The 25911-nt window shown below is 40.2% G+C and overlaps 1 protein-coding gene across 4 annotated transcripts in view; it reads right to left on the reverse strand.

Annotated features, from left to right (window-relative positions):
* Positions 1 to 25911, reverse strand: part of CPQ (carboxypeptidase Q) — a 163725-nt gene that overhangs the window by 113308 nt on the left and 24506 nt on the right. For all 4 annotated transcript variants that reach the window (XM_055705657.1, XM_055705656.1, XM_027814217.2 and 1 more), the window contains one exon: positions 16757 to 16964. In XM_055705657.1, the coding sequence (XP_055561632.1) occupies positions 16757 to 16964 (208 nt within the window). The remainder of the gene's footprint in view (positions 1 to 16756; positions 16965 to 25911) is intronic.

Here is a 25911-nt window from a genome sequence, read left to right on the forward strand (position 1 = left end):
AAGTTTGTTGTGCTCTTAAATACATACTATATACTCATACTACTTTGCTTATTGTTTGAAGGTTTGCGCTCTTCCTATTTAATCCTGGAGATGCGCCAATTCCTTCATCATCTGCTGAAGGGGAGAGAAAAGATTATTCTCAACCCCACTTTTACATTTTATGGATTTCTTTAACATCTAATAAAGAGTGCCTAGGAGAGTCTCTGGTGAAGAGAGACTGAAACAATACCATTTTCTTTCATTTTCATTAGTCGGTCTGTGTTGCTGAGGAAAATGTTGTTGGAAAAAAGGTAGCAGGCTGGAGGCTTTTGTTGGAATGTACAATAATGATCATTACTTTTAGAGTCTGTACATAAATTTAAATACACAAATTCTTTTGGACCTTAACCACGAGATACAGGCACACAGCCAGTCAGACCAGATGCAGTGTGGTGGTGTAGAAGATGAACTGGATTTAGGGACATGATGAGATTCCAGACTACCTGAAAAGTGACAGCCACAGGAATGCTGAAGCTCTCCGAGCTCACCTCTGGTACCTCCAGAAGAAGAGGGCTGTCAGATGGGACCATGGTCTTCTCCACTCCCTCCTCACCTGTCTGTCCTGGGTGTCACTCTTCTGCTCAGACAGCCTCCACGAGGAAAAGCATGCAGCAAGCCTCCCGCCTTCATAGACTTGTGCATGCACCACAGCCTTAGACCTCAAGATAATAAAAACACTGAAGCACACCTAGCGCAACACTGCAAGACAGTAACATAATAAAAAGTGGGAATTTTCTTCCCGGTGTTCAAATGCTAACTAGGAATAATTTTTACCCCCTGAAGAACACTATGCAGGAAGATTATCTTACTGATTGTTAATGTTTAATGTTAACACTGAGACCATGCATGTAACTTCATAAATATAAACAAAAAACCTGTTAAAAACTTGTATCTACTTAGAAAGAAGTGTATCATATAATTTTAGAAGCAGAACTGTGTTTTACAAGCAAACACGCACAGGCTGAATTACCTTGCAGTTGTCAAGGTAAAATTTGTTTATGTAAAATACTCTGTACTACACTTCTGTATAAGCATAGTGGAATGACTGCAGTCATTCACTGGAAATGGTACTTGTTTCAAATCTAGCTTGTGTATAAACTGATACTGAAGTTCGCAGAACAACTCTGTGTGTAGTTCATAACTATTTATCGCTTAAAGCAGTTGGTAAGTGCAGTCCAAAGATCAGTTGCAGCTTGCAAAGCCTTTGTACACCCAGCCCCCAAAGCACACTTCCAGTAGTTTCATCTATATGAAGATAGGGGTTCACTGACCTGCACATGAACCTTGTGATGTAGCCCATAAAGACTAACAGTGTTATCAACATAACTCCTGGTTTTACAGGACAGTGCTTGATCCACAACTTAACCACTGAATTACGCACCTGCAGTGAACACTTGATGGTTGACATGAGCCATGGTACACTGCAAATCACACATTATCCCTTCTTGCTGCCAGAGCTATGAAACTATGGAGTGGCCTGGCTGCAAAAACGTATATAAAACATTTTCTTTCTTGGATATTAATGATTTGTCAAACATTTGGGGGAGACAGACCTGTCTAAGAGCATCCTTTTGACACTGCAACAGCCAGGCTGTCCAGCTCATGAGCTCTGCTCCCCACTAACCCTTGCAACATCCTTCTGAAAAACTCAGGTGGAGGTGGAAAAAACAGTGTACTTGTGGTTAGAACTTCTCAGCCATAAACATACTTGGACTAAAAACCCCTTCAAGCCTCACAGATACTTTCTCTAATACCCAACAGTTACCCAAGCATACCAAACTGATCTGTGTGCTTTGAAATCCCTTTACATTTTCCTTAATTGGCTAGACTGACTTAAAAGTAACAATATCCTCTTCCTGTAGCTGTCCTGTTTGTATAGATACACAGCCAAGCCACTGCATGATGAGCTGACGCTGATTGAAGCATTTAAAATTGTTCTTTTTACAGATTTTGTATTACAGCCATGACCAATTACACTAGTTATATTAATTTAGACACCTTATGAGAGAGATCCTCAGAGGAACAAACAGCATTCTCCTTGCCATTCTCAAGAAACTTCTACGGACAAGTATTACCTGGAAATCTGATGCTTTACTACGGTGCTCCCCAACTCCTAGTCGTCTTTTTGCAGTTCCCTGGATTTGGGCATCTTTTCACGAACTCTTAAATCATTCCACTAAGTCATATTGAAATAAAAAGGAATCAAAGGTACTGCTCTACATGGGAAAGGGTTAAAGGAATCCATCACTGATTTTTGAAGTACCATACAAAGATGTACATGACTGAAACCTAATTTTAGGCACTGAAAAACAGATATGTTTCTAAAAATCATGAATTGCAGCTGCACTTATTATTCCAAGTAGCTCTGCTAAAGTTTTCTCATGGGTACGCCTATTCACATTGCATTTCTGGCAAGACTGAAATGTTAGAATTCTCTCAGACACTGCAGCACAGCATTTCTGTTTTCCTAGGTTGTCAGTATTATAAACTAAGTAAAGCAAGAGAGGAAAAAAAACACATAGTTTTGTGGAGTTAGAGCTTTGGATAGTCTCTCAGATGAATCGCACAGCCCAGGATTCTGGACTCCAGGTGCTGGCTGCATCTGGAGAGTGCTGAATCTCTCCTCAAGCTCTTTGGCCTTGACACAAATATAGAATCCTCTAATGCCCTTTCTGGAGATAGAGAGCATGTACTCAAGCTGCCTGGTCCCTTCACGCTATTTCTGGCTCTCCCATGTCCACCCAGCAGCCACTGCAGCTTTCTCAGAGCCTGAAACTGGGACTGGGAGCCCAGAAGGTTGTTTCCTTCTCTGGAGAGCAGGGAGAGACTCTCAGAGGGAGACATAGACCACCTCAAACAAGGATCACAGTCTACTCCCTGAAAAGGTGCAAGCAATACACAAATTATAGAAGAATAGCTAAAACTTCCCTTATCTCCCACCCGTGAGCTCACTCTTTCCAAACCTCAGACTTTTGGCAAAATAACATTTGAACCCCAGGATGTGATTTCTAAAGTTCATGTTGTTCTTGATGACAATGAGGTGTTACTAAGAAAAAGCCCTGTACTTTTATGAAATTCTAGCTCCTTCATGCTCTTCCCAATGGCTGCAGCTCTCTCACAGTGAGTTGTTACTGAATTGAACTCAAAACCCAAATGTTCTGAGTTACAGTCAACCAATTGTTACTAAATATTTAGATTTGAAAATACAATACTCCAAGGTAACAACCTGTAGGCTCTGTCATTCACCTTCTGCCAGAACCTTCCCACAGATGTCTGTTATAACAACCCAAAATCTCAATCTAGCAGAAGTTAACAATCAAACTCACTACATTTTATTTCACAATAAACCCCCCATGTTTATATAATGGATTACTTATAAGCAGCAGTTACCCACTGTTATTAATACTATCACCATTACTTGGTTTTGGTACAGGCAAATTATTGCAAAATCTACTAATGACTACCTAATCACAGTTTAGAAGAGTCTGCTTTTAATGTGTCTTCTTTACAGCAAACACTGTACAAATGTTACACTAAATTAATATTCAAAAAAATATTACCACTACTTGCAAACAGGGAAATAGAGAAATAACTGTGAGCTACTAAAGATCCCACAGGTACACAAGGCAAAGTTATTAATGGATATTCAGAATCCCTGGTTTTGGTAATTCACATGATTATTCACCCTCATCTGACAAAAGTATCTTTTGTTGTCCAGTGCACAAATGTCTAGAATCGACCTGGATTTTCCAGAGCTAAATGGCACAATAGTTTCAGTAGCTATTGTTGAGGTGTATTTTGTGTGCTTCACAGTCACCAGCTAACTAATGTGATGAAATCCAAGTAGAAATAAATAAATCGGAAACTACGTGGCTCCTTTCTGTTTCTTATTCTTAGAATAAATGTTCTTCTTTTGTGATCACAGTACATTTAAAAAACAGGAATTGCAGTCAAAGCTCAACCCTGCTTAATAATAATAAACAGAAACGTACCAAAGGCAATCCCTGGTATTAGACAGCCAATGCAGAAGTACTGTGGACAGTGACTAGGAAAGCAAGGTAACGGCGAAACAGCGTAGCAGAAAAACCAGATCCTAGTCACCTACCCAGCTAATGACATATGGGAACGATCTATAAATACTAAACCAAAGGTCAGACTTAAAAAGGAAAGTTGGAAGAGAACAAAGTTACAGCTTTAGGTTTGCACCATCCTCCTAAATATAGAAACAAAATGAGAGAAAGTACAAGGTGCCTGAAGGAGAGGACAACAGGCAAGTAATCAAAGTTGGCATCACTGGCAGAGCAGAGACAGGAGTTGGCACCTCTCATTCAATAAACCAGATGGAGAAGGATTTTCACCATTTAGCCCTACCCTGCAGGCAAAACCAGAGGATTAGTATTTGATGCAACAAGATGGACACATTGAGAGAGGCTCAGGTGACTGATTGGATTTGAAGGCGAAAACAAAGCTGGAGAAAAGGATTAAAGTAATTGAAATGGTTACACAAGACATTACTTCTGCAGGGAAGAGCCCATTATTACTGCTGACCATAATATTGGGCTACATTTAGAAAACAACCCTAAACAACAACTGTGGAACAATTGGCTTTGATTTCCTAAAAACACAAGTCAAAATTTGTGTGCCATAATTAAGGGGTTTCATCATACAAACAGGTCTAGCTCATGATACTTAAATGCCTGACATACATCATAGTAGAGCTAACACAGCAGGGTGAGGCCATCCTATGTGAAGGCAACACTTAATGAAATAACACAGAAATACCCTACCATATGGACAAGCCACAAGCAAGACTGTGGGAAGTGGAAGAACCAGGGCTCCCTACCCCCTGAAAAAGCATGCAAGCATTCTTGTAAAGAGAAATCATAATACTGTGGAGTAAACCATACACATTTGCTGAGATTTTTAAGCAAACAAGGCAAAACAAAATGAGGAATTAGCATTTCCAAATCTTCTGCATGCCTGGGGCATAAACCAGAGAGACTGTGGATATTAACAGTTGACTAGCACATTAAGTGTATTTTAAAAATGGCACATATATTTGTCTGATTTTTAGTTTACATGACATAAGCAAAATGTTACACATCAAAACAAAACATATTGTATGCATGAGACTGATTGTGAAGCACACAAATCCGGACAGCATTCCTACATAAACCTGTGTTCACTTTTGGAAATCAGCAGTAAACCTTGAAAAGGATACTTCAGATATTTTACAGCAGACAGAACATGTTTCATAAATAAAACTTTAATATATACATGTCAAAACTGTGCTGTAATATGTAGACAATTGTTAGTAACACATCAGATTAAGAACAATATCAAATAGATTCTGAAAAAGTACGTGGAATAACACAGGGAGTAGACACAATACTAAGTGGGAAGTACAAACTGGAAAAGCAGTTATAAAACATGAAAAAGATAAAATTGGATAGGCAGGTGAATTTATATAGTAGACCTCTGTACAAGCTGTTTCAGCATTGCCTGGACCAAAATCAAAAACAAAGTTGCTGTGTAACTTTAAATTAATGGGGTTAATCCTAGAATACATCAAGAAACAGAGTCTTTACTCTCTTTGGCTTGGTGGTTTGGTTTTGTTTGTGTGGGTTTTAACAAAAAAAAAAGGGATAGTATTAGGCTAGGATACCCCAAACACCAATTCTGTACCATTCTGGCACAACCATTCTGGTACTATTTAATCTCTTCCAGTTTTTCAGAGCCATGTTCTCATGTGCTCTGGAGATGAACACTCCAGATAGAGTCCTCAGTTGCTGCACTTACACAGGAAAAACCACAAAGAATTACAGAGAAATTGAAATGACAATCCACATATTTCTCAGATCTTAGCAGCAGCTGACAATAAATACACCCATTGTGAAAATAATTCATTGTCATTGTATTACTCAGATTCTTCTCTGTAATCTTTATCTGCATTTTCATTGTCAGGTTCTTCTTCAATCCTCTACACTTATGGTCATCACATACTAATGAGACACTTGGCAGTGTAATCGAGAAAATTGGATATTGTCAGAACACTAAAACAGAACACGCAATTGGTGGTTCAAGACACTACAATCATGTCAGATGGTTCTGAACTTACTAGCGAGGCTTTCACAGGCACAGCAACTCCTACAGGCTCAGAAGGAAGGGCTGGCAGCACCAAAGAAAGCCAGAGCTGATCAGGGAGTAACAGGAAACCACGGGGAAAAAAGTTCCCAGTGCTCAACTCACAGCAAGCACAGCTGTACCTCCTTAAAGATCAGTACAAGAAAGCCAAAACTTGGCAGTTTTATATGATCAACATCTTTATATACATGAACTAGTAATGCAAAGACAGAATAAAGCTGTTCCTTTAAATCTTACTAACTCCAGAATATCACTAAATCTAATCAGTGGGTGCTCATGGTACCCGAAAAAGACCAGAGTTAACACATTATTCATGATATGGGTGGCCACCTAGCCATCAACAAAATGTATGAGTCAGTAATGTTATGAGAGTGGGTGGGCTGGAAGAGAAGAAACCAAACCTCGAATACTACATTAATAAAGGTTTACCTTGGGAAGCTATTGTTGACAAAGTGAGATTTCAAAAGGACTGTTACCCTCACAGCATCTTTTTGGATAGCACAGTCTACTGACAAAGATTTTACGAGCCCTTTACCCGCCTCTACCAAAGTTACAGGACACTGCTTATATTACTAGACACTAAATGGATGAAACTCTTCCCAGTTACATGAACATATTCCTGAACAGGAGTAGCCAATACTAGGAGGAGGTAGAGAAAGCCCTTGTCAGTGTCATCAGCATTTTACTGACTTTGTAAGAAAAAGAATATGCCAGGTGTATGAAATTACCCAGAGGTTTCAGATGTTACACCAAACCCTGTCTACTGGTTTCGCAGTAAAAAAACACTTATGCAGTTCAAAGCAAAAAGAGGCAGAAGTCTGGCAAAAGCAAAAGAGGGACTGGGACTTAAGAAACATCATCTACAGACTTCTCACTATTAGGAAGTTACCTGAAATTGGACTCCTTAATCACTGCTCAAATAGCAAGAACCCACTGTACAATATGATTATCTCCTAAAGCACAGGCTCCATTTCTTCTGAGGACATCTTAAGTTCTCTTGCTGACAGCTAGGATTTGGCCAAAAGTGAGCACGAAGACTGCACTGCAGAATGCAGTCTGGCATGTTGACCTTCAGGGAACACAGGAAGCAAAGTAAAGATTAATGAATTGTCAATCAACAACATATACAGAGATCCTGGAGGGAAAGCCCGTAAGTGCAGGGCAAGAAAATAAATCCCATAGCCCACCACCAATTAATATGTCTAAGGGCAGCAAGACAACATGCACAGCACTATGAAACATAACTAGAATCTTTCATGAGCTCACCAGAGACTTATAAAACATGGCCTGCTTTTATTTCCTCATTACACCACAAACAAGGGTTTTATCCTTGTTTTCTGGTCCCTTAGTAGAACACAAGACAATATTGCTGTATCCTATTGCCACAGGATCTTGCCTCAGGACAGTCTCTCATTGAGATGTCTCCCATGAACACTTCCCACAGCTATACTGATCCCATAAGTGAGAAGTGTTCCCAAATAATCAGTGGTGCTTCCTGATTTCTTCAGTCAGGCTACAGCATTACTGTTACATCTCTACAGTTATCACCCAGCTTCCTGCTGCCTTTATGCCTCACGCATTCCCCAAGCCTGCACAAAGCAGACAGAAGATACTTCCTACTTAGGAGAAACTTTTAATAACAATTCTGCAGTGTCAAAAGCGAACACACACAATATCAAGCAAGGGAGAATCAGGCTCGTCAGTTATCAATTTCCTCAGAGATCAATTCTAAACTACCCTGACTGCAACTGCATTCTCCTCCCCACTGGAAGAAAATAACTGTTCAAAGTACACATTCATCACTTCACCTTGGGCGCACAGAACTCACATGCTAGGAGGAAAAAAACCCAACAATTAAAACCCACAAGGCAATAATGAAAACAGGTACTCTGTCACTGGAAGATGGTAATGAGCAAAGGAAGTTTATCAAGTACATAAATGAAGGCATCAGATCCTTCATTCAGGTCAGATCCACACAATATAAGCAAACTGTTTCTTTTCAGTACATCCAGCATCTAGCTCCCTAGAAGTAAGAGTGGTGGCACTGCTCATAATAGCATACACCAGGACCAGAGAACATTGCATTACAAGCAATCAAGAAAAACTCCAGATACCAGCTTACCACTGTCACAGAAATGAGAAAGGTAAATATAGTAGACACTTTTACCCAAGGAATGTAGAAATAGTTTACTTTTACACTCACAGAAATGTCTTGTGCCACAGACATCCTTTGAAAAACATTATTTCTGGAGACAACTCAGGAACTTTCTCCCTTTAAAAGATCTTTCGCAGTGCTTTTTCTTGACAAAAAGGCAACCTGGTTTTGTCATTTCTATCAAAAAGTATTCAATAATAGTTATGTTTGATTTTATGCACATATCAGCATGAAGGAGACCTACTTGGCTGACATGCAGTGAATATCCCTAAGTTTGTCTTCCCTGACATAGAGAAAGCCTTGTCTCTGTCCCTGTACTTGCTCTTGGAATTGCCATTTGGAATCAAGAGCCACAACCTGCACTGATGAAGTGAATCTTCCTATCACAGAGGGCACATCTCTGGCCACTATAATAGAAATTACACCACAAATGGTTTAAATTATTATATAGATTATGTGACTTTCAAAAAGGTCTCACATGGTATGTCCATATTAGCCTTTTAGTTTGAATAAAGAATGAGCTTTTGAAGTGAACCTCCCAAAATCCTTGCCTGGCCGATGACCAAGCAGTCTCTGAGCACCAGGTCAGATTGCTGTCTGATGAAACTAAAGCAGAAGATGCGCTCAGTAAGTGCACCTAGCACGGCCCAACTGCTAACACATGCCCAGTATCAGCTGTTGCACCTAAATCTTCAGGAGCATTTTGGTTTTTTTTAAAAAGTGATTTTTACTTTATTTATAATAACAGATGGAAAAACTCCATTGCAACACAAGGATTTTTGTTTTGAAAGATGTAAAAATGATTTGCAATTAGAAGTGGAAAAAGTTAGGACAACCAGGAAAATATTTTCCCTAATCCCAAGGGAAGACAACACAAGATTATTTCATTAACAAAAAACCAAGGAAGCAGGTTTACAGATGGACTAAAATACATCCCATCCCTGCAGACTTGAGAGCCCAAGGCTAGCTAAATCAGGAGCAAAGAAAAAATTGAGAGGATTGAACAGAACTGCAGGAAATTAACTCACATACTACATGCTCTAACAGGCTAAAAGCCAAAGTAACTGCAAATTCCTGAACTGACAGCACTTGGAGAGGATTGGCCAAAATTCAAATGCACCCACAGCACCAGCAGCTCACACACTCTAAGCCTGTACACGCAACCAGAGATGATACATGTCTCCAGCTTCGATCCAGCTATGCATCCTGCAAGCGCCAGCCAGGCTGGCCCCTGAATGTGGCCAGACATGCCAGTAAGGCTGCATGGCTTCAGCGGACCAGGAAATCATGTCACCAGGGTGCCATAGGCAGATCAGAAAAAGGTGCGCATCAGCATTGCGCAAAAAGATGGAAGTGAAGCAAAAACTTACAAAAATTAATTATACACAACCTCCTACTTCAATTTGTACACATAAACCAATTTAATTATTTTCTTTTCAATGGTGCCAGAGGCAGTGAACAATCTTAAACTCAAATACCTGAGGAAAGCTAATTTTTTTGAGTTGTGCAGCGGTCTGTATGACCAGTCCCATACTACAACAGACAAAGCTACTAAAGAAAAAGTGATGATAAACCTAACTCTGATTTTGTGCTATCACAGGTTCACTTGTTCACAACAACTGTTTTGTTTATTAAATAACCAACATGAAAGAAGACAGTGAAAATGAATTGGTTAGCTGAAGAGCTCCTGAAAGTACTTTAGAATGTAGGTTAAGTTTTAGATTTACATACATGTCAATATTTTTTGGCTGAAAATAATAGCTGATGGTCCAGGCCTTTTAATGGGTGACAGGGGCAGCTTTCTAGGGCAAAGTGACCCGTCTCACCCACTTGACTCCCCACCTATAACACACAAAACTGAATACAGGTCTGCTTAGCTAGACCACATGCACACAGAGCAACAGAGACTATCATGGACGTGACTTACAGGTCACAATCAGGCTGGGCTCAGGTTATGTCGAGTCCCATATTAAAAGAGGACTGCTCTCAGGCTCACATACAAGTCTTAGCCAGTGCTTACCAGCTGAAATACAATGCCACATGGACACAGCACTGCTCCCCCGCTATGGACAGGTCATAGAAAGAAAGACTCCTAAGATGGTACCAAAAACTCAGGTATACTGGCATCCATCATGGAAGGAGGGGTAGAACAGGGGGGAAAGCAGCATTCAGGGCTCATGACATAGGATACAGTATTTCAAAGACCAAACATCGGTTTTAAAGGCCAGATGCATTTCTTTGCCATAAAAAAACAAACAAAAGCAAAAGAAAACCTACCAAAACTACAGCACCATCCAAACTTCAGAAAACTTGGTAGAACAAACAAAAGTTGAATGTCTGCCACTACTGACGTGAATAAGCCCTTTCTTTCCTTAGAGATGGAGTTTCAGTGACAGAAGGAAGCTCTCCTTAGCAGGTAAGTCTCACATCTGGAACTAAAGGCACAGACCAAGCATTAGGAAGAGGTGATGTGGTAAGAAGTCACTGTGCCAGCACCTGAGAGCTGAAAAATAACACTAGTTCACATACATTGCCAGTAAGATTGAGAAGGGAATTAATTGTTTATAAAGCAGTGAAGAATATAAGGGGAAACAGCAGGGGAAAAGAAAATACTCTTTGAGAGTACAATGTATATAGAAAAAGGTATACCTGACTCCACGTGGTAGAAGAAAACAAATCAAGTGAGGTTACAAAAAGGGGAAATGAAGATAAAGGAAAAGCAACAGTTATCATTTCATTAAATGTATGTGAATTTGAAATTCCAGCCCTGGCATGCCTGCACTTAATTGCGTTATATGCATCCACTCAGGCTATCTAGGCAACCTCTGCCATAAACCTGGAGTTGCACCATGCCATTCATGCATTCAGCTTTCATCCAGACACAGCTTTTGATTAGGGTTACTAGAGCTTCACAACCTGACATTGTGTCTTGGCCACCTGTAGCCTGAAGAACAGGAGAGAAAGTGAAGGAAATTACTTACTTCAGATGAGTCTAAGATGCTGAATTCATCCCAGAAAGAGAAGAACTTGACCAAGTATTGGTCAAGTAACTTGACCTTGTTAACAGCTTCCAGACTGTCAAAGTACTACTTGGTCTATTTTGGCCTTGTAATATGTTCCCTGTTGGATTTCTTACATTTTGGAGAAATTGTTCTGCAGCATCAAAAAAATTAGTAATTGGGTTCTTGGCATTTATCTCTGAGGATTCTTGTGATCTTTCTTTTTGAGTTCTTGAAAAACACTCAATTTTGCTTTCTTCTAGAGCCCTTCAAGGGGTTATTATTACAAGACAGTGTTATGACTTTACTAATCTGTGGTTCTTGAGGAACAGAAGGATTTACTTATAGTTTTAGATTCACATGAGTACACATACCACAGGATAAACACTGGACCATTTCAATAGCTAAAGGATACCTTTTATCTATTAAATGTTCTAAAAACATACAGCTAGGAAGCAAAAGAACCAGATTTATGGCTAGCTTATTACAAGCACAATTTTAACCATGCCTCATAAATTAAGTATTTTTGCTGTAAAAACATGCACTACAAACTGGGAAATACTCATCAGTTTATTGTATACAACAGTAAATGTACATATCACTTTAACATGTACAAGACAATCAATCACAGTACAGTCAAGCTATTAAAGCAAAAAAGTCAACATCCAAATTTCTCCAAAAAGTCAAATACTATGGATACTGTTGACCAACTACAATAATATGTATTATTTGAGAAGGTAGGTTAAAAATAGTTCAATTACTCTTAATTCCTAACACCCATGTTCAAACGTTTTCACCACCAAATTGCCAGTGCTTCAGGAAATTGTTACTGGGAAAAAGGCTGTCATATACACACCATTTCAGAGGAGGGCAGGGAAAATTACCTACCTGTTACAGTGACTTTCTCCTAAGTACAAAATCCCACTCTTACATGATTCCTATAAAGTAGCAAGAGAATTATTTGACTCTAACACAACATGATGACAATGCCACAAGACACAACTGCCACACAACTTCGTAATACCAACCATGTAACTACTCTCATCTCTTTATAAGCCAAGGGAGACATTGCTGATTTTATTTCCTATTCACTTACCATTTCTGTCCTAAATAAATGAATTCTCTTCTTGAAACTCAACAACAAATCCTTCAAGTCCTTCACTGTCACCAGGGAGTTGGCATGAGCCCTAATATAAACACAGTACTGAGTTTTCCTGAATGTATTCAAGTTCACCCCTTCTTGCCCTCGTTCAGAGCTGAGATACCAGAGTTCCCAAGTGTTTTCATTTACTCCACAGCGATACTACCATACCTTAAAGAAAAATAAACTGCCTGCATAATCCCTGCTCAAAGGCTCCCTTCACACTTCTTGCCCCTGACAATGTGGGAGCCACTTGCCATCTCTGGAACAAGGAACAGTCACCAAGCTGCCAGCCAGAGAACAGTTTTAATGCACGCTGTGATTTTATCAATTCAGTAAGCTTTAGTAATCAGGCCTAATTAGCCTAATATGTTAATCCACTGGAAAGTACCTAGTTTTAACCTACCAATATTATTCACATTACAAGATCACCTAGAAATCACACCACAAAGTGGCTTCCATTGTCCTAGTAGTCTGCTTAATTCATTGCAAATAAAGTAAATAATAATAAGTGATCCCCTGTCGAAAAGGGGTTAAAATACAAACCACGCCAAAGCTGATATAATTTAGGGAAAATTGTGAAGTTCCACCCTTCGTTTACCTGATGGAAATGATAGTGCAGTACTACTGATAGTGCAGTAGTAAAAGGAGGATACTTTCTTCTAAGGTGTTTCCAGAATGTGTTGGAAAACTGCCACAATTGCATTATCAGTTATTCATATTACAGGTGCACATGCACACAGGCTCAAGAAGTAAAGGTTCTGGTCAACAAAGCAGCAGTATATATATATGCACATAACTATAAATGCAAGACTGACTTTCACACCATTGAGAGGTAAAAAGCAGATAAAAGACCTCTAATCTCTCACTCTTCCAACATGCTACTCCCTGCAATGATGCAGTATTCCCCATCAGTCAATCAAAAAGGCAAGTGACTTGAACAAACAGTGCCCCAGCCACTGATGGAGAAGTACCACATCCAGCACAGCACATTGGTAGGACAGACAAGGAGACACACAGCTAATAATGAAGAGAAAACATAGGAGAAGGCATGGATAAGAAAACCCATCCTGCCTACAGCAATACCTATTTTCTGTCAGAAACAAGACAAACAGATCCAGGCATCGTGGAGTGGCAGAAGTGACAAACTGGACCTGAATACCTCCCATATTAGAGGAAAAAATAGATTAACCAATCCCTCCCACACCCCAAAAACACCCAAAAGTGAAGGTAAACAAAGAAAGGACAGAAAGCACATTTAATGAAAAACGCTTACTGGCAGCATATAAATTTGAAATTGCTTTTGGGAATGACACCTCAGCTCCCAGCCCCAATTAAAGATTCAATACTTCTAAACAAACATGCATTTGGCATCTGTTTCTCTTCTCTTTTCATGCAATTCTGAAATAGCTGTAATGCCAGTACCCAGACCTAATAAATAAGCTTTACTACCTTCAGTCTCCACCTCTGTTCCTCACCTTTAAATCTTCCATTACATGTTAAAATGCACTTCCATAAATAGTCCAGCCAACAGAAGATACAAAGAGCTGCTTTCAAATGAACACCTCTGCATGGCACCAGAACTAAGGACAGCATTAGATCATATTCTGGTTTGCAGATAATCAACAGAACATCTTTGTTGGCAACATGGACAGTGGAACTGAGCACACCCTCAGCAAGTTTGCTGATGAAACCACCAATCTCTGTGGTGCAGTCAGCATATTGGAGGGAATGTATGCTGTCCAGAGGGACCTTGACAGGCTTGAGAGGTGGGCCCATGTGAACCTCATGAAGTTCAACAAGGCAACCCCCAGTATCAGTACAGGCTGGGTAGAGAATGGATTGAGAGCAGCCCTGAGGAGAAGGACTTGGGTGTGCTGGTGGATTAAAAGGTCAACATGACCTGGCAACGTGCGCTTGCAGCCCAGAAAGCCAACTGTATCTTGGGCTGCATCAAAAGAAGCGTGGCCAGCAGGTCAAGGGAGGTAATTCTCCCCTTCTGCTCTGCTCTCATAAGACACCACCTGGATTCCTGTGTTCAGCTCTGTGCTCCCCAACATAAGAAGGACATGGAAAAGAGAAGGCTCTGGGGAGACCTTACAGCAGCCTTCCAAGACCTAAAGGGGGCCTACAAGAAAGCCGGGGAGGGGCTTTTTATGAGCGCATGTTGTGATAGGGCAAGGGGCAATGGCTTTAAATTGAAAGAGGGCAGATTTAGATTAGGTATTAGAAAGAAATTCTTTACTGTGAGGGTGGTGAGTGGTGGGCCCCTGGAACAGGTTGCCCAGAGCAGCCGTGGATGCCCCATCCCTGGAAGTGCTCCAGGCCAGGCTGGATGGGGCTTTGGGCAACCTGGTCTGGTGGAAGGTGTCCCTGCCCATGGCAGGGGGGTGGGAGCTAGATGATCTTTAAGGTCACTTCCAACCCAAACTACTCTATGATTCTATGATATGACTATGGATTGCAATATTCTTTGATGAAACCAAGTAAGACTATTTTGAAACAATGTAATTTTTTCATAAAACTGTTTTTGAAACATATTCTACTATCTGTTCATTACTATGAACTTTATTAGAAAATCGTAAGTATTAGAAAATGTATCATAAAAATCACGCATGTTGGGCATCAAGAAATACAGTAGTGTAGTTTGGATAGTATCTGAATTCTAAGTATTTTTGAGAAAGCATTTTAAACAGGTAATATTGGCTTCTTTAGGGGGATACAGAGCATATAAAGATGCTATCAAGCAACTACACTGGCAGCAGAGCTGTCCTCTGCACGTGATCCAATACAGTTAGTTGGCATTACTGCGCTTCTCAGACTTCCTGAAGCATCACTAATAGTGATGCTTTCACACTTCTCACGCTGCTGAGATGTGACCACTTATGTTCTGTCTGAAATGGTGGAATCAAGCATGCTTCCAAGTGCCTGACCCAGCACTTCCCAGCCCCAGCCTCAAGCAAGACCCAAAGTCATACCACCCTGTCCCACCTACCAACCTAGACTTCTGTAGAAAGAAAACCTAAGTGCAGAGATTAAAAAAAATCATGCTGATATCTGACCAGAACACAATTCCAGTTTATGATGTGCCACACATTCGGGGTCAGGTGAGCTACCACCAGTGACTCACAACTCCGTGGGTAAAGAGCTACTGGGCAACTAGGGGAAGGAATAAAAAGTCTGTACTGCTCTAAACATGTATTTGCCAAAAAAAGAACAATGTTACAAAATACCACACTTTTTGTATAAACTGCATGAGTCTCTTCCACGCTATCTTAAGGAAGCAGTTCTATTAACACAGCTCCATGGTTTAAACAGTCAAGCTTTGTGTTTGGCATCACTTAAAGCCCCTGCCACTCCTGCTCAGACTACAGTACAGGTTCAGGAGGGTGGGCAGGAAGATGGTTCTGTCCTGTCTGCAGTTCTCAGTCCAGCTCTTCTGTCTAAGTCTGCATGACCAGAACTCTCATTGCAGACAGTTGGCTAATACACAAAGCTCACTGCAGGCATTAAGCTCACCAACAACTGTGTAAAGTTTTAAAAAAACTATGTTAAAGGACAATTTGTACCTGTCACCCTTTTACCTTATAGCTGGACTCCACTTCCTCTCTATGCCTCAACTAATCTTTTTCATAATGTACGAGCATTTTCAGTGTAAGCTTTTGTCAGAGTTGAAAAAAATCACCAGATAATATAAGGAATTCTGTTACCAACCAGAAGGCTAAAAAAGCTCTAAGACATCTAAAAATACTTAATTTTTTAAAAATCATTATTTTAACATACCTTACTTAAAAAGCAACATGAGAATTACAAACCTTACTGCTAAAGTGTTCTAGATAATTATATTCAGACTACTCCATCTAGCCAAGTCAGTCTTGTGCTAGGAAAACGACCAATACGATAAAATCTGTAAACTTACATTCTAGACAAATATAGAGAATGATCAGCTCATAACACCACTGACAATCTAGTACATGTTGTCACCAAAGACATTTGATTTTGGTTGATCTCAGATTATTTATGGCAGCCTTGAGAATGCAGGAAGTTCTTTAAAACAAATATACAAAATTTGGATCAGTAATAAAAAATGAAAACATTTTGAAAGAATGACAAAGCACAGGGGAAAAGAACAATTGTGCAGCCAACAGTTTCAAAACCAAACACCCACTCATAACCGGCAATATTTAAGTCACAGAGAACAAAAATGCCTGCCCAGAAATGACATGTGAACTAAACACTGAAATGCAAGTCACGGGGAGAAAAGGGGAAAATGCTTACCTATTAATAGAAAAAGTAGCAATGGATCTAATGAGGGATGCCACTGCTCCAACTTTAGCAGCTTCCACTGCTCCCTGTGATCTGTATCGCACAGTTTCACCATAACTGATGAAAGGTTTGTTGTAGACAACGATTTTCCCCTTGGCCTCTTGAGCTCTTTTGTGCAGTTCATCAAAAGAAGCTACCACTATGACTTCCGCCGTAATTCCTGAAAGAAAGTATTACAATGGCTTTAACATTGCTTTCCTATAACTTATAACTTTTCTAGAGCCAATTTTAAGAGACAGAAAAGCATGCAGTGTGCAGAACACAGGTGAACAGATCTAACTTCTTACTGGAAAAGGAATACTACGTGAAATACTTCATAAGGGATTGGTACTAAGTAGATGTAATAGCACCCCAAACCAAGTACACACAGTTCTGTAAACCATGCTATCAGGTTGGTATTACAACATAACTTGAAGGGCAAGAAGGATACACAGGGAGAATTCTGTTCTGTGCATGTACTGTAATGCTTCACTGCAATCATTCGTAGTACAAAAACATTTGCAAAAACTGCCTATGGGATTAATAAAAAAAGATAGTAATCTTTTCATGGAATTGTTTTGATATGTTGCTAAACAACTTGGCTTAACGTAAGACAACTGGAAGCACATATTTTTAGATTGAAACACAAAATTATTTAATGCATAAATGAAATTAAATTAAAGCTCTGCAGTTTCAACAAATTTTGCAGTGTGCTTATAAAAAAAAAATCTTCATATTTAATTCAGGAGAATGCCACAGTTCTACTGGATCTCCATCTAGGGGTTTTCCCAAGGAGCCCATCTTTTCCAGTTATGATACAGACAATATAGGCAGGTACTTCTGCAGAACTGTTCCCACATGGTAAGTTAGATCCCACCCAGCTCTTTGTTTTCAATAGTTGAAATAGTTTTTAAATGCTGTATTATCTTGCTTGAAAAAACAAAAGATTTTATAGATAAGCAGTTTTTCCCAAAGCCACAGAATCCTTCTAACTCTTCAGAACACTAACTGAGGACCTATATTTCATAGCATAAAATGACCACTCCACTTAAAACCCAGTTTTGTTGATTGGTTACAGCGATAAGTAGAAACTGCTTAACAACTTGAGCTGGTACTTCTAAATATAGAAGTAGTAACGGATGTCTAAAATTTAGCGTTGTACATTTCACCTACAAGCCACAAAATACGTCACTGAAAACTAAAACTAATAAAAAATGTTTAGAACAAGGATTTGTCGAAGAAGTCAAACTAGCATGTTTGTAAGAAGAAAATGTTTCCCCTTGAAAGTCGTCTTTGTTTCTTTTTTTTTTCCTTTTTTTTTATTTTTTTTTTGGTGGCGTAAGAATTATTTGGAGATTTCAAAGGCTTGTATTTGAGACTGTTATACTTGAGAAGACCTGACAGAACACTAGGAAGATCATCTCTCCCAGCACCAGTGCACCCAGGCTTATGGCTTCCTCAAGATCAAACTACAGTACACTTCAAAACCTTAACGAAACTATTTCACACAAAAAAAAGTTTGGTTTCTTAAGAGTTCACCACTCACTAAAAGTGCAACAGACATCTACTGCTAGAGTAAAAGCCCATGACTTTTAGCTACAGAACTTAGCGTGAGCAGTGTAAAAATTTTAACTGAGTAACTATTCAGATTCTTAGCTTTACAGAAAGAGGCACAGAGAGCCAACCCAGAGAATCACATTCAAATTTTACTAGTTGTTGTTGGCAGGCAGCTGAGTGTGCTAACAGACTCCAGCTGCTTCTGATGAACTGCAGGTTCAGCTGCCTACCTAAGGAGCATCCCAGCGACAGGATCATTCTGGGCATGGAACTATGCCACTGGAAGTAAAGCCAGGTATCTGCAAAATTTTGTTTTCCACAAGAAAAGTCATGGTCTCAGTAGACTGATACTGCAATCTGTATTTCATATTAGCGCTCCTCATTGCTCCACTTGGATTGCACAGCAGGCACTGGAAGGGCACATACTGTGTTAGTGACTGTCCATCAACAGAAGCAAGGAATGCAACTCTTCTAGAACTACACTTTACTGCATTAATGAACAAGCACCAATTTTTTGGACAGTTTTTAAAGAATGTTACAGACAGCTAGTAACTACCTATAATCCCTAAAAAAATTTCACGGAGAAGTATATTTACGGCCCTCCCTAGACAACAGGCATCAGGAGTTTGTACAGTGAGTTTTGTAGGAATTAAAGCTAATGGAATAAAAACAGAGCTGCAACCTCCAGCCCAGTATCTCTACTTTTGAATGTTCCAAAAAAAGCCAAATAAAGCTATCCTTTGACAAAGCAAAACAAAGGTTCTCTCTGCAAGTTTAACTTAACGGCTTCATGGTATACATAAAACATTAACTACTGTGCTCTCTTTACTTTGCTTAAAAACAAGGTTAAGTTAACAAAGTAAAACTTCACTCTTGTATAATTTCTGACTAATTCAATGACTTATTTGCATTTTAGTTCCATTTTATATCATTACAGTCTCACCTACTGAAGTGACAAGAGCAATGTTTATCTTAAATAAATATGTGGACACGCATACACAAACCACCCTAAGACCTCCTGTTCAACGGGAGAAATGAAACAGAAAAACTCAATGGCTTATCAGTTTAAGGGGAATTAATTATTCCTTTTAAAAATGGGAAATGCCTCACCTTACTGAGCCTTTAACCAAATTAACAAAACTCTGTCTAGCATCTCCTACCAATTCAGTGCCTCATGGCTCTGCTTCCCATGTCAAAAGCTGTTCTATCTCTTTCCTACTTTTGCTGTTGTCTGATCCAGAGCCTGGCTGTGCGTTATTGAACAGAAGTCTTCAGAAAACCCATGTAAGTAGGGAGCTGGGTTGGCTGCTTACTTAAGCAAAATACAAAGATTATAACCCACAGTGCAGAAGATGAATATGGAGAATCTGGGGAATTAGCTAAGCAAAGGGCATGAAGCATAGAAGACAGAATTATGAACGTGATAAACTTGGCTGACTGTATGAAGCAGAAGATTGCTTATTTGTTCTTGCCATGTGAAACATTACACATATTGTTGGGTCGGGTGAGTGAGCAAAAGAACCTATGTAGTACTATGCGTTTCTTCTCATTCCTCATGTTGAACAGTGAATTGTAGTCTGTCACTTCTGAGAATTAAGGTACAGGAAGGGTGTTAATGGTGGGAACAAGCAGGCAACTTTCAATTACCAACAAAATTATGTATTATAAAGTCCTCTGTACACAAAAATGTAGGCTTCTATCTAAACACTCCGATATGTCACAAGTTTGATGATCACACTTGAAATAAATGGCCAGTTGAGATAAATGGCATGGTACGCATTAGCAAACTCTAAAATCTGTCTCAGGCAGGATGGAGGCAAGACTGATTACAGTTACTCTATTAGCTACAGAAAGTCCAATTATATATATACACATATATAAAACCCTGTAAATCAGCTGTCTGCAACATTGCCATACATCAGAAGTCTGATTCCTGGTGTGAAAAATTCTGTCTGGAGAGTTATCTCCTAGCACCTGCCTATCTACCAGCAATCATGCCAGAAATAGATTAGTTCAAAGGGAATTCCTCAGGAGATAATTTATTCTTGCCAAGATTTAATGCAGTGAATATTTAAGCCATTTTAGTATCTGAGCTATGCATCCGTCTGTGTCAGTAACAGGTTTCAAAGAAGAGTAAGGGGGGGAAAAAAGGGAAAATCCACCCTAAACTGAAAGAGGGTAGGTTTCAATTAGATATTAGGAAGAAATTCTTTACTGTGAGGCCTGGAACAGGTTGCCCAGAGAAGTTATGGATGCCCCATCCCTGGAAGTGTTCCAGGGGCTGGAAGGGGCTTTGAGCAGCCTGGTCTGGTGGAAGGTGTCCCTGCCCATGGCAAGGGGTTGGAACTAGTTGGTCTTTAAGGTCCCTTCCAACCCAAACCGTTCTGTGATTCTATGATTTTAAAAGCTGGTGAATCTCTATTACAAGGAAACTTCCCACAGAATATTGTTGCTGTTCTTGGATACACCAGGGCAAGACATGGCAAGACTTTACCACAAGTATCAGGAATTCCTGAGATTTGTGAACCCAGTCCCTACTGGGTTTTATTTATTACTAACTTAGAAACACTCAACTCAAACACACAGAAATTCAACCTAGTTAGCTATAATCAATTGCTGTATTAAAAGAAGAATGTAGCAAACCCAGGAAGAAATATCATTTGCATACTGTTGAATCTTACTGGATACTAATTTCCTTATTACACAATTATGGTCTTGCTCTCTTTTTTTCCCCCAGGCTCATTTTTGTCATCCTGTTAACAGCAACAGTCCCTTGGAGACCTAGTTACAAAGCCAAATGCAGCCATCGTTAATCTGACAATAATTTTTTCCAGTAACAGCAAGTGAAACACTCACCCCTATGTACCTTCCAAACTCCATTTACTTCACACTGTGTTAACATAAGAATTATGATTTCTCTCACAAATCACACTATGGAACAGCAATGCTGCCGATCCATATGCACTGAAGCTGCCACTGCCAAATAGATAATTTGATGTGCAAGGCATTTTTTGTTTAAAACAATTAAAATACGGTATTTTTAGGTCTATATACAACAATGGTGGAAACTACATCAACCGAGTCTCTGCTAAACTTCCCTGTGTGTTATATATTTAAAGTTTTTGCATCCTGAGCATAAAATACTGCCTGAAATACCAACACAAAAGGGCAACAACACATCTAGTTGTTCTGGTACTGGTACAGATTCTGAAACTGGGAAAAACATATCTGAAACATGACCTGGTCTCTGTGGTTATAAGCGCAATAGGGAGACAGAATGCTACCTCCCCATTCATCAGAACTAGGCACCATGACACCAGGACCAGGAAATCAAGACACTTCTTCAAGGTAGGAAGACAGAGTAGGTGCACCAACACCCCACAAGATCAGTGCATGAAGCCTACCCGATGATCACAGTCCTGCCTCACAGACCAGCAACATCAAACCACCCTCATTTCTTGTCTACTGGATGGCTGCCACTTCACAGATTCCTCCATTTCCACAAAGCTCTCCTACAAAGCTAATTTAGCCTGGAAGCTGCCGCATCAAGGTATACTGTATTCCATGCTGACCCTAAGCACATGCAGGTGGCAGCCCCGGGCTTTTCTGACCTTAGCCTGGCTAACGCGGTTATCCTTCAGGCTTGACCATGTCCCCAGGATACAAGTACCATGCTGCTGCTTCTTCCAGAAATGGCCCACATGCACTGTCTTGTGCCTGTTTGCAAGGTAGCTTCTTTCCCAGAGTTACATTGAACCTAGAGGTTTTTTTGCATGGCTCACAGGAAAGATTTGCACATACAAAGTTGTAATGTAGCAGCTGGGATGTGTAGTGCTCCTGTAAAAATGGCAGTCTTATACCCTGGATGCCACATCTCCCTCCACAGAACCAGAGCAATTAAGGCTTGGTGTCAGGCTGAAACAAATGAAAGATTCGTATTATCCCTTTTTTTTTTTCTCCCTCAAAAACTACTAGCATGTACTGAACATCTGAAATAATTTAACACCTAGAAAAACATTTTCTCTATCAACACGTATCAATATTTATTGATACAAGAATTATAATATGAAGAAAAGAATAAATATTTTAGGGGAACTGTGAAATGAAGAAGAGGGCTTTTATCAGGAAGAAAGATTTTGTAAAATCTGAATATACTCCTGGAAAATGTGACCTCATCTACTCTGTGGAACAGCAACGAGAATTACTTCACGGAACTAAAATTACATAGGAAAGTTATCCAAAAGGATATGAGTCTATTCAGCTCTGATGCACAGCACAGAGACTAAACGTATTACTCTTTTATTTAAGAACACAGAGAAAAATAAACACTATATAATAGTTACATTTTCAACAAATATGACAAACGTTTCAGCAAGTACTGGATCTCATTGGAACAGTTTGGTTTCAATAACATGTAGCTTACCATGCAGCAGTAAATCCTAGCAGCAAGGGGGTTGGACCCAATCCCCAGCATGAAGCCTTGGACACGGAAAGAGTGGGGGCACCAGCTCTGGCTCTCCCAGGAGCAGGCCTGCACCTGGCACAGGCTTGCTATGCAAGTCTGGGGACAATCAGGTACCCAAGAATGGGATCCAGAAGAGCCAGTTTCAGAGCACACAGATGCCCAAAGCAGGAAGTACCAAGGGCAACCGTTCCCTCCTTAGCAAGTCAAGATGCCAGTCACTGCTGGCTATCCCCTGGGAGGGAAGGTGACAGTGCCACCCAGCTGTGCAGGCATTCCCCATGCATGCAGAAAACCATGTTCAAGTCCTGTCTCCATTAGTGTGAGGCAGAAGCTTCAGCCTGGGCTTATCCTTGAAGTCATCACCCTCAACTCAGTGACACTGAAAAGGGCCAAGATGTGAAAATGCATTTTTTTGCCATTGCCAATCCATACAGTTCAGTAAAGCAGCAACTGGAATGCATGTCCTTCCCAGACAGCACGTCCACCTCAAAGCCACACAGCTACACCTACTCTCTAAATCTTTGAAACCCCACTGCACTAACTTTTGGCCCAGATGCCAGGCCACTGAACAACACAGTGTCTGAGGTCCTTCATGGACATCACCTTTTATATTCCAAGAAAAATAGCAGCATAATTATAATACTGCAAGCAGCACTGTTCTAAGTAATAATAAACAATCCAGGCATGCAATACTGAGGCTCACGGTCTCAAGATGTGAATCAATAGCTCCTCATGCACAAAGAAAGGGATCCAGGGAAGACAGGAGGGCTTTACCATGCACTGCGCTCTCATGCCTACCACTCTCCCAACCCCTGCTCTCAGCACTGAACCCCTCATCAAAAGGGATACCCAAATCCTTCCAGAAGGATCTCTTTCTCCCCCAGCAGGTCAGTGGTCCAAGATCCTGACAAGTCAAGGGTAAATCCTCCGATACACATGAAAATTAACTTTCTTGTTGGCCTTTTGTTAATCTAGCTGAATTCCCTAATCCACCACCGAGAAACAAAAAAGGAGGGTCAATACAGGAGAAAAATACATCAGCCAGGACTGGGGCCACACTACTTCTTTCAGCAGCATCCCTGACTTAAAAAGACTGTAAGCCTAAAGCAAGAGCACATGCCTTCAACAGCTTCAAGATATTATCCTCATTTTACAAATAACAGGCTGGAACTATTTTCTTATTAGCTAAGTGGCAAAACTCCCACCGCCTTCTGTAAGACCAAGACTGGACCAACTGTTGTTGATAGTTAAACAAAAAAAAAACAACCCATGACTCCACACAAAAACTAGGGAAAAGTCTGCCAATACCTCATCTTCATACTTACATTATTTCAGTTTTGCTGCAACAAACAGTACATAGAAACCAGAGACTTCCTTTTTTGAGGTGACATTTTGGGCAGGCTGCATTCTGATGTTGGTTCTACTTGTCAGTATTTATTTAAAATGAAAGGGCAGAGACACCCGTCGGGAAAAAAAATGCATTTTAAAAGACATGCAAAAAATATGAATTCTTTGATACTTTACGGTCAAACATCTGCTAAACTACTACTTTCCTTCAATTATGGGATTCTCAAAGCAACAATTATATCTATTTTCCTCAGAATTTGGGGGATATAATCAGTACTACCAGAAATCAGCACGGTCTCTCTATATATATCTGTATGTTTTGCCAGTGTTGAAACACTGGAAATGAGACAAGGTCATTGACTAAATATGGTAAACCTCCAGTTCGTCAGATCCCTAAACCGAGCACTTTCTAACATTCAATCTATTTGTTACTTAGGAATCCATTTCTTCCAGATAGTGACCATTTTCAAACTCTGCTGACTACTGGAAATCCAGGTCACACTGCATTTCATGCTTCTCCTCTCCCTGCCACTAAGATGGGCATGAAAGTTACTCCCTTCTTATAAAGACAGCAAAGGAACTGAAAACTTTCTCCTTGACCCAATACGTTCAAATCTTGAGATACACTGAAAGGGAAAGCCTTTTTTTTTCCCTCAATAAAAAAAAAAAAATATCTAGCTTTTTCTGTGCTGTCCCTTTTTGCTGTGTAAATCAAACTCAGTCTGGAAACTTGACACCCTGGCATGTTGCCCAGTCCTGAAAAAGAAAATAGGGAAATGTGAATTCTATCCACAAGATCACAAAGTACCGAAAAGCCTCCTGCACATCATCAGAATGGTTCCAACCTCGAGTGAGCCAACCAGCTCTACGCCAAACTCATATCTGAGCAAAACTGGGCAAACCCCAGCAAATCCAATAAAAGGGCAACACTCTGTCCACATCCCGTAAAGTTTTCAATCCCTTAGGCATGGGTTAGATAGAAGATCTGCAGGAAGAGACACTCCTTGTATGCTGGAGTCAATGCTGGCTCAGGCTCTACAACTAAAATACTGGTACTACTTAGGGCTTCCTGCTCCTGTCCCAAAGGATCATGGATTTTCTTCCACAATCACATGGCATATGCTGAAATGGAAAGTGAGCAGCCTCAGCATGTGCTCTGGCCATTGGGTCACTCTTAGGAAACACCGGTTTGAATTTCCACGGACAGAAGCAAAAATAATCCCTGAATTTCCAACATCCAAAGCCAGGTTTCTAACTGCTGTTAGGCTTTTGCCATGCTAATAAAGAGTCCTTCAGAGCACTGGTTTGGGGAGCTGAGCTTCAGACGGAGCTCTGAGGGCTAGGGGCCACCAAGTCTGGCATGAAATACTAAGCACACCCAGAGAGCAGCAGTGTTTTCAGTTTCTGCCAATGTTTCCTATTTTCTTAACTCATCAGGTCTCAAGCTTAGAGGCACATAACGGGAAGGGAGGAATACAGGACATAACTGAGGGTAAGAAAGCAAGAAATGGTGTCCTGTATCTCCTGCTGGGATGGGGGAGTCACCCCCTCTCATCTTAATCACATCCCCAGGCCTTAAAAGACACAAAGTCCAGCCAGTGCTGCCCTCTGACTCTAAGTAGGCATCAGTAGTGTCAAGGAAGGGATCTGTCAGGTCTCTACATAAGACAGTGGTGTGTAAACTGAGGGGTCCGAAACATATCCTGGTAAGAACACTGAATTAAAACACGCAAAAATTATCAAGCTAATACTAAACGCC

This window comes from Falco cherrug, chromosome 3, assembly GCF_023634085.1.
Source record: "Falco cherrug isolate bFalChe1 chromosome 3, bFalChe1.pri, whole genome shotgun sequence".
In the NCBI taxonomy this organism is placed as follows: domain Eukaryota; kingdom Metazoa; phylum Chordata; class Aves; order Falconiformes; family Falconidae; genus Falco; species Falco cherrug.